General features: G+C 40.9%; 1 protein-coding gene across 3 annotated transcripts in view; it reads right to left on the reverse strand.

Annotated features, from left to right (window-relative positions):
- Window positions 1-8,774, reverse strand: part of CFAP299 (cilia and flagella associated protein 299) — a gene marked incomplete at both ends in the record, with an annotated part of 432,657 nt that extends 423,883 nt beyond the window's left edge. For all 3 annotated transcript variants that reach the window (XM_080925067.1, XM_080925066.1, XM_080925065.1), the window contains one exon: window positions 8,664-8,774. In XM_080925067.1, coding sequence (XP_080781193.1) covers window positions 8,664-8,774 — 111 coding nt within the window. The remainder of the gene's footprint in view (window positions 1-8,663) is intronic.
- Window positions 8,775-10,313: the final 1,539 nt, after the last annotated feature.

The raw sequence follows: 10,313 nt of genomic DNA on the forward strand, positions 1-10,313 counted from the left end.
ACTAAGGTTAAGACTTAACTGTTTTCCTATCTCCACTATCTAAAAGAATATCATCCAACTATAAAGTGATTATCCAAAAAATTCCAAAAAAATGCCAAAAGAAAAAAATCAAAATGACAATTCAAAGGTGATTTTATATTATATATAATTTCTCTTTTCTATGGTTCAGGATTCAGAAATGTGCTATCCAGATCAAGAGAAAGGTGGTGTGGCCACAAACTTCACAATGTAACAGCTGCTCCTAGATTCCTTATGGCTTTCTTCCTCACAAATGTAATATGATTGCTGAAGAAAACTTCAAGACATTGGACAAACACATTGCCCAGATGGAAAATCCCAGATGAACTTGGAGCAACACTCAGAAGCATAGACTTCCAATCATATTCTTGGTAGGTATATGAGCAAAGCTTCTCATGAACAATCCTTTAAATTTAATACCATATCTTGGGTGCCTTTCCATGAAATATACAATACAGTAAAAAATAGCAATTATACATCTATATATATATATATATATATATATATATATATATAGTCCATAACTCTATAAGTTCAAGTACTATATATACATAGTTCCCTGTATATTAGCAATTATATATATTCCATAACTTCATGAGTGCAGGTTCTGTACATAGTTCACTGTGTCTTCAGTTTGTTGCCATCCATGAAGAGTACCAATGAGTATGATGTGGGTTCCCTTTGCTTCTGGACCATTCAGCACCTTCAAAACGCCATTCTGTTGTGTGAAGGTGTGCTCTGGTTCTGAAATAATCCAGTCACTATTGTCTCTGTTTGACTGTGCTCTGTCATCTTGTCTTGGCTGCACTTGAGACTTGCCTTCATTACTCGCTAGTAAATTTGTGAAGCCATTCCTTTCTGTGGTTTTCTCTTGTGTTTATTAAGCTTAGAGTTTGTTGAAGTTCTTGATGTTTTACATTTATAGTTTTCATAAAACTAGTGTCTTGGGCTAGAGAGATGGCTTAGTGGTGAGGAGGTTCTGAGTTCAAGTCCCAGCAACCATATGGGACAACTGCTTACAATGGGTCTGGTGCCCTCTTCTGGCTCACAGGAACTATTATCTTTTCAAATATTTCCCTTCAGCCTTGCTAGCTCTGCTGTCGTGCACATGAGGGTGCTTGACAATGCAAACTCCAGGAGTTCTGGACTCTATCCATTTCTGTGTGTTTAATGTCTTCTGTTGAGATCACACTGCTTATTGCTAGTGAACGAATTGTTTTTAGCTCAATCTTTATTTGCTTTTTAAACTTTTTTTTTGTTCTTATAAAGTTTCAGCCAATTTTATGGCATTTTAACCATAATCATATTCTGGCTCCTTCTAAATATGTAGGGCATTTTCTTTATATCACAGCACTGCCTTGTGTTTGCCAGTCTGCGAATAGCAGGTACAGTCATTGGGTTGCCTACTTGAATACTAACCAAACTCGGAGAGTTAAATATTCTATAAGCATTTAAAGTAGTCTATTAAATTAATAAGGTAAGTATAGAATTTCTTCAATGCTTTTTCTGTATCTACAAGGATCATAATTGTGTGGGGTGTTTTTACTTTTGGAATATTAATGCTTTAATTTGATTAATTTGTTCTTTAATTATTTAGTTTCATATTATGTATATGTTGGTCATAACCATCTCTCACTACCCTTCTTACTTCTCCTGGATACCCCACAATATGTCTTCCTCCTACCTACATTCTCCTTTTGTCTTTCCATAACTCTGAATCCCTTTAGAGCTTTCTCTAGAATACTGACCACTCTGGCTGGTTTGATAGTGTGCAAGTAGTCATAACTACAGTGAGTTTATGAGTCTAGCAGCCATGTCGCACCCAGAGGCAGTAACTGCCCACATCTCGCCCCACATGTCTTTTGCTCTCTATCCCACAACTTCCTGAGCCTTAGGAGTATTCACAAGATCTCCCTCTTAGGACTGAGCACTCAACAGTCACTTATTCCTAGCACGCTGAGCAGGTAGGAGTCGTAGTACTGGCTTCTACGGAAGAAGTACCTTCTCTGGCCAATGTTGAGAGCAGCACACTAACTTACTGGTGAAAAGTACTTAGAAAGTAATTTGATGCCATTAGCAGCTAGCGCCATAGAAGTAGGTTCTCTTGTGACCTCTGACGTCCTTACAGCTCACAGTAACTGACATGAGATTTCTCCTGTTTAGCCTGAGAAAGTCATTGGCCCCTCCCATGACCATCATGCACACCTTGTGGTATTGCAGCATTCAGACGTCACTGCAGGAAATCCCACTGATGACACCCCCCTACACACACACACACACACACACACACACACACACACACACACACACACACGATGCTACATAGCACCTTATAGAATTACTAAAAGTAGCCAACAGGAAGGAAGTTTGCAGGAAAGATTCAGCTTTAATTTGTCCATCTTCTGTTACATCTAAAAAACATCTCACCATCATGGACAGATATCATCTTGGGATAAAAAGGGATTAAAAAAAATATTCTAAGTCAACAAAACCAATGGCAGGTGTAGCAATTTAAATATTCAAACTCAAAACTAATCAGAAGAGATAGGGAAGGGATACCGAACACTCATTAAAGGAAAATTGAAGGGGATGTTGCAATTCAATGTACTAAACACATGGGACCCCAAATTCATAAATGTCGCGCGCCCACGTCCGCCGGCCGAAACAGGCGTGTAACAACAACAAGATTCTTCTGCGGACAACCTTTATTGTACAGCACTCTGAGCAGGGGACTTCCTGAGCAGGAAACTTCTCTCTGAGCAGGGGACTCTCTAGGTGCTTGCCTGGTGGGATCTCCCTGGACAGGCGATCTTCCACGTGCTTGCCGAGTCTCTCTCTCTCATCTCTCTCTCACGGGGTCTCTCCCCATGTGCGATCTCCCTGCCATCCCTCCACGTGGGGTCTCCCACAATCTCTCCACTATCTCCCTCTCCACGTGGGGGAGAAATGCACTGCTATATATATGCCTAAGAGACTTGTGTTGCTACCTGATTGGTGCATCCTCCAGTAGCTCATTCACGTGCCCCAAGATTGCGCTGTGACTTATGTGGTTGCCAAGCAACACGAGGGGAAAGGTTTTTGTAGGCTGAACAATGGGCGGGAAGCTGGCGCCATCTATTGGCGCCAACAGCTTCCTACACATAAAAATGCAGTTCTATAGATAAAAGTACCTATCAAGCTGCACACAGATATAGTGGGTGACTTAAGTACCTCACTCTCACCAATACACAGGCCATCCAGACAAAAACAGAGACAGGCTTGTGTTTTTTCATTGAGTCAAATTTCATGAGTCAAATGATTTGGCAAACATTTATGGATATCCCACCAAACACCAAAGACTCCACGAGAAAACTTCTACAGCTGATACTTTGAAGAATATAGTAGAATACATAATTAACACATAAAAAGCAGTAACATTCTGATATATAGATGACAAATGAACTGGGGGGGGGGGGCGACAGAGCGTTTCTCTAGAGTCTAGGAATGATTATCTTGGGATATCTCTAACCAAGCAAGTAAAAGACTTGTATAATAAAAATGTTAAGACATTGAAGAATGAAACTGAAGAAGACACAAGAAAATAGAAATATCTTCCATGATTATGGGTAAGTAGATTTAATATTGTGAATTTGGAGATTCCTACCAAAAAAAAAAGTGTTCTACATATGCAGTGTAATTCCCATCAAGATTCCAACACAATTTCTTTTTTTTTTTTTTTTTTTTTTTTTTTCTTTTTTTTCACAATTTCTTATAAAAGTGGAAAAACATGTATACAACGTCACATGGAAAAGACACACACACAGACACACAAAAAAAACATTAATAGTTTAAAATGAATCCTGAATAAGAGAACTGCCGGTTTCATCGTCCTAGACTCAGGTTGTATTGCAGTGATTAAAATAGCATATTATTAAGAGACCTTGATCAATTGAATAGAGTTATAGAATTAAAAATTAATAGAAATAAAGACCCAGACAAAATTCCACACACCTACAAACCTGATTTTTGACCAGCTCTCCAAAAATAAGCCTAAAATACACAGTGGAAAAAGGTAATATCTTCAAACTGGAGCTGCATGTAGAAGAATGCAAACACATCCATGTTTACCATCCTGTGTAAAACTCCACATGGATCAGCCACATACCCTGAATCCAACAGAAGAGGAAGTAGGGATGAGGCTGAACTCACTTGCACAGGAAAAGACTTTCTGAACAGAACACTGTTAGCGCAAGTACTAAGAACAGCAATTAATAAATAGAACCTCATAAAGATAAAAATGAATATACAACAAAAGATACCACCATTTTAGCAAAGAGACAGCCTACAGAATGGATAAAAAATAGTTTTTACCAATCACACACCCATTAAAGTGCTAATATCTAGAATATATATATAACTCAAAAACCTGAACACCAAGAAAGCAAAAGATGGGCTAGAGAGGTGGCTCAGTGGTTGAGAGCACTGATTGCTCTTCCAGAGTTCAAATCCCAGCAACCACATAGTGGCTCACAACCATCTGTAATGAGATCTGATGCCTTCTTCTGGTGTGTCAGAAAACAGCTACAGTGCACTTATATAAATCATTTTTTTTTAATTAAATGAAAGCAAAAAATTTTTTTTAAAGCTAAACAGAATGAAACAAAGATCTCAAAAGATGAGACACACATTGCTGGGAAACACTTTTTACACTCAGCATCCCTAGCAATCAAGAAACTGCAGAATCAAGACTACTTTGGGATTTCATCTTACCCCGGTCAGAACGGCCATGATCAATAAAACAAATATGAGCTTGTGTTGGCACAGATGTGGGGAAAGGGGACACATCTCTATTTTAGGCGGGAATGGAAGCTGGTATGGCTATATAAATGAATGTGGAGGTTCTGCAAAATGTTTACATAGATCTACAAGAAGACCCAGCTACACCACCCTGGGCCATAAATCCAAAGACTCTGTACCTTATTACAGAGATATTTGCTCCTCCCTCTACTCATAACAGCCAGAAATAGGAAGGCGCCTAGATGTTCATTTGTGGTACATTTACATAATACAATAATTATTATTCATTATTTGGTTGTTTAAAAAAGAAATTATGAGTTTGCAGAAAAATTGGGTAGAGCTCAAAAACAATCTGAGTGTGACTCTAAACTCAAACCAAAAAAAAAAAAAAAAACCAACAAATTCTATATTTTCTTTTATATGTAGATATTGGATTTTAATCCTTATATATGTTAGTTCAGTCCAAATAATCGGAGAGGTTAGGTAGCCATTAAGGGACTTGGGGTGTCGAGAAAGGGATTTTCAGAGAAAGGAGAAATGGAATGTTATAACATGTTGGGAATTGGTTCTCACACTTCCTTAAAAATTTTGTTCCCAAAGCGGCACTTCCAGACATGAGGGTCCTTACTCCCAGCTGGCTTTATTTGGTAATAAAGAATGGCTGTCCAGTCAATGGCTGGGCAGGGAGACAGAGAAGGACTTCTAGATTGTGCAGGCAAGGGACATAGGAAAGAGGAGGGTGGGGTAGAGGAAGGAATACATGATGGTGGAGCAAGGAAAACAGACTTAAAGGCCAAGTGGCCCTAGGGGCCATCCCTGATTGGGTCTGTGGTAACAGAGATGAAATATGGATTTAGCAAATATGAATTCAAGAATACCAAAGGAGTGTGTGTGCTAGCCACAGGAATACTGCAAAGTACCCAACCATTGAGCTAGTCAAGGGATTTCAAAATTAGCTGGTGTGTGTGTGTGTGTGTATGTGTGTGTGTGTGTGTGTGTGTGTTTTGTTTTGCCAGTACTGGTGATTAAACCTAGGGCCTTAAGCAAGTCAGCAAGCACTACCACTAAGCTATATCCTTAGCCCAAAACATTCTAAGTATTAGGAAAAAATATTCTGAGTAAAACTTTGTATCATTTATATCTGTAAATAACTTATTCACCGCTGGATTTACATAATGTTAATATCTCTTCATGCCTTAACTGGGAAAAGCAATTCTAATGGGACTTTTATTGTTCTAGTAGTCCACAGACAGTCACTGCAGAGAGGAACAGCGTTTGGTCAGAGGGACAGATAATTGGAACAGAATCTAAAACCCATAGCTTAGCAGTTTTGCTTTTCAATGATTTTTCCACTTACTAAAGTAATTGGTTTTATTAGATGACATTGTGAGGTTCGAATTGACCTCTTCCGGGACCCCTTGAATGAGACTCACAAAGGTAATAGCAAGAGGAACTTTATTGTTGTTCCAATGCATTGAGGTCACCCTGCTTCAGGAGGGAGATGACCCTTAGCAGATTCTAACAGGGCACTATATACATTTGATAAGGGCAGAATTCAAAGAACTGGTGCAGAACAATGGTAACTGGGCAGGATACTATGTACTATGGGTGGAGGAAAGCGACCTTCAGACCAACTCATAGTCAGTGTACTATATGGGACTTTCCAAGGGTGATTGGTTGGGAGTCACAGGTGGCTTTGTGTGACAGTTTGGCTTGTAGCTGTTCCAGAAACTAAACTAGCTCTATCCTTTCTGGAAGGGAAGGGCCTTTGTGCTGGGAGGTTTGTGGTGGAATTTTCCTACTGGCCGTTGATTGACCCCAACTCTTTCAATACTAAACCACAGAGTAAACGTTAACTAGCTCAGCAAAAATAATGTTACTTGCTGCTACTGCCATGCCGCTGTTGTTCTGTGGTTATCTAGTGAACACAGAACAGAGGAGAGAGATCCACTACTTCCGTTCCACCAACCATGTTCCTCATCCTCTAGCTCCTCAGAGAAGTGAGACGGCCTCTTCTCTCCCTTCCTCCCCTTCTTCCTCAACAGCTGCTTGTAACATCTATTGTGATCATCACACACATACGTAACTTAGGTGTTTAATGCATCTCTGAAGTGTTAAATGGAGACACCGAGATTAAGGCTGCACCACAGCAAGTCATCAGAAAACTCAAAAGGAGCTGACTGAAAACAAAACGACACAGTGACACGGGTAGAGCTTATGGAAACCAGCAATGAACGAGGGCACACCCTGGACCACAGGAGTCAGAAGCCATTACTAACACGGTACACACACAGGAGACAGGGAGGGAGAAAGTCCTGGAGCAGCAGATACTGCCAAAGCCCAGAATGGGGCCTGGACTCATGCAACAGAAGATGACCAAACCTAAGAGAGGCAGCCAGCCAAGGAGAGGAAATACATCCTCCGTCCACTGCCTTACAACCCCCCCACCCACACCCCCGACCTCTCCAGGTGTATACTGCTGGCTGAAACTGGCACAAACCAGCAGCACCTAATAAATGACAAGAATTATTGCTAGACATTATCATGGCAACTAGCTGCAGGCTTCCTAATAGTAGAGCATTCTCCACATGGAGAAGCAGATAGTAAACACCTGGGAGACAGGGTACTTGTAAAATGTTTATAAAGTACCTCAGACAGCCACAGAGGTGGGAGGAAGTCTAGAAACATTCTCTCTCTCTCTCACCTCCCACGAACATTAACATTTTTAGTTTCTTACCTGAAAAGTCTATCTTAAAAAAAAATTAAAATCTGTCCTAATACTATTAGCCTTAAGTTTGGCAATGTCCCACCTGGGCTACAAAGATGACTTTATCTATTAAGAGATTTACTGCCTACATTTCACCTTTTGTGGGATTCTTTTTAATGCCCCAAAGCTTGTATGTAAACACAGACAGACAGCATTATTATTTTTTCTTCATTTCAGTGGCTTACATGCAAGGATTTAAAGCAACCTCTGTGCGTTTAAAATAATGGCTAACAGCTGGAGTGATGGCTTAATGGCAAAGGTACTTGTTGCCAAACTTGAGCTCAAGCCCTGGGCCCACAGAATACAAGTTTAGAACCGATTCCAAGTTGCCTGTTGAGTTTTTATGTATGTGTACGTACACACAAATAGAACTTTAACCTGTCTAATAAATGTAAAAGCTTGGTTGTTTGTTGTTGTTGTTGTTAGAAATCATGTTTTGTTAGAAACCACTTACAACTATTTTAACAGACAGTTTTAAAAAGAACAAACTATCTTCATCTAAGATTATTTTTGGGCTGGAGAGATGGCTCAGTGGTTAAAAGCACTGACTGTTCTTCCAGAGGTCCTGAATTCAAATCCCAGCAACCACATGGTGGCTCACAACCATCTGTAATGGGATCTGATGCCCTCTTCTGGTGTGTTTGAAGACTGCTACAGTGTACTTATAATAAACAAACAAATAAATAAATATTTTTATAAAATATTATGTTTCTACTGTGGCACATATTATGAAAGGAGGGCTGTCTATATGCTAAACAACCATATGCACAGAAGGAAGGAGGTGAGTGGGCAAAACTCAAATCCTTCCCAGACTTTTCCACCGTTAATTTCCCCAGAACGGTGCTTGTTCTCTCTGTCCTGAATAGAAGGTCGCCCTCTTGTACTCCTGTGAAAACCGGGGCACCGGACTTGCAGACCACCCCTCCCACTGTGCTCATTGCTATCCTGCCCTCAGGTGCACACAGCAAACCATCCCTAATGGTTTCAGGCCTTCCTGCAGCCTGTGAAGAAGCTTCTCGAAGCCAGCGACCCGAGGTGCGCGTCGTCGCCGCCAGGGGGCGACTAAGCCCCGCCGCGGCCGGTAAGGCGGACCCCCGCTTACCTCCAGGTAGTACAGGTCGACTGTGGTGATCTGCGAGTCCAGGAAGTCTTCGTAGGTGTTGAACTGTGTGACGATGTTTTCCACAGCCGTCAGCCCCTCGTCCTGATCCATCGCGGCACCAACGCGTCCCTAGTAACGGTGTGGGCGTGGCCGGACTCGCGCGGGTTGCGGGGGCGGGGCGAAGGGCTCTACGCTGGCCCCTCCCTAGCCCGTTCCGGGGCGGCTTCTAACCCCTGGACAGGGTCATCCCTGCAGTGCAAACCCAAACTTTTGGGGGGATAAAAGCCTACTCAGTGTTTGCAGTAAGAACCTTGAAAGAATATCCCAAAAATATAGGGGAAATAGTCTTGCTGGATACTTCAAAATAACACAATATTTGGGTCAGTTTTATAAATTACAACTTAAAAGCAACTTAAGCTTATATTTGAGTGCCAGGAACAATTTATAAACTTCCCAAACGAAGCAGCCTTAATGATCTCCTTGGTCCCCGCATTCTGCCTTTCATTTCTTTTTCTCCTTTTTGTTATTTAAAATTCATAAGTTGAAAATCACTTGAAAAATCTTGCCTACTTGAACGTCCTTCTTTTAAAATGGGGGGAACCTAATCATGGAACGTTATCTCCCATGGCAACACTGACATTGCCGCGTATTTCTATTTACTCATTTCTTTCAAATACTATAGTATAAAATTGAACCTGAAACATTTCTTATTACAGTTGACTTGGACAACTGTCCCTGCCCTGGAAGCTCAGATGCTGTCTGCTATGCCAAGGGATCTTACAATTATTCCACCATTTGTAGAAATCAAAGCAGATTCTGTAAGGCATCTTTTCCATCTGTTGGCTGGGGGAAATCTGGATACAAAGTAAAGTCAGGACTATTTAAGGCCCCAAATTGAACAGCAAGTTATATCTTTATTAAAATAAACAGCTGCCAACAATTTGTAGTGCATGATTATCTAGAAAGCTATAGAAATTAAACTCTAAGAGTGAAAAAAAAATCTATGCGACATAAAACATTGTCACAAGTAGAGACAAGGGATCTCTGTACTGTCAGGACAAATCCCTTTTGTGTCTTATAGCATCTTGAAGGGTATGCTGGCCTCTAGGTGTCGGCATTTCATTAACCTGTTACAGAGTCCAAGCTGACATCTGGCTCTTCTTAGCTCCCCTCACACCACCCCCTACCCTGAACTTCCCCAGCCCATGAGCTTCCCTTCCTGCAGCCTCCCATTCCTCTGAGACCCGGACACTGCGGCCACATGCTCTCTTCGCACCACATTATTCTGGCTGTGTTGAGCACAACAGAAACCTTAGGAAAGTGCCACTAGGGGCCACAGAATATGAACCTTGCTTTAGTACAGTAATTAATTTGACTTTGTCACATACCAGCCCTGCTCTAAAATGCCTTACAATCATTATTTTGTTTAGTCACAACAACAAACTTGCTAGAAAACCAGCATTGGGGTCATCCTCAATCTGGAGGTAAGATGGGTTTGAATGACTTGGCCAGAGTGTCAGCTGCAAAACCAAACAACACAAAAATAACAATAGTCCTTTCCCTCACAGGGGGAATGCGGGTATACAGAGAGGTTATAGAGAGCTATGTAAAATGAAATACAAAAGTTTGTTTTCAGAAAAATAAACGAGT

Source organism: Micromys minutus (genome assembly GCF_963924665.1).
Source record: "Micromys minutus genome assembly, chromosome: 11".
Taxonomy (NCBI): Eukaryota; Metazoa; Chordata; class Mammalia; order Rodentia; family Muridae; genus Micromys; species Micromys minutus.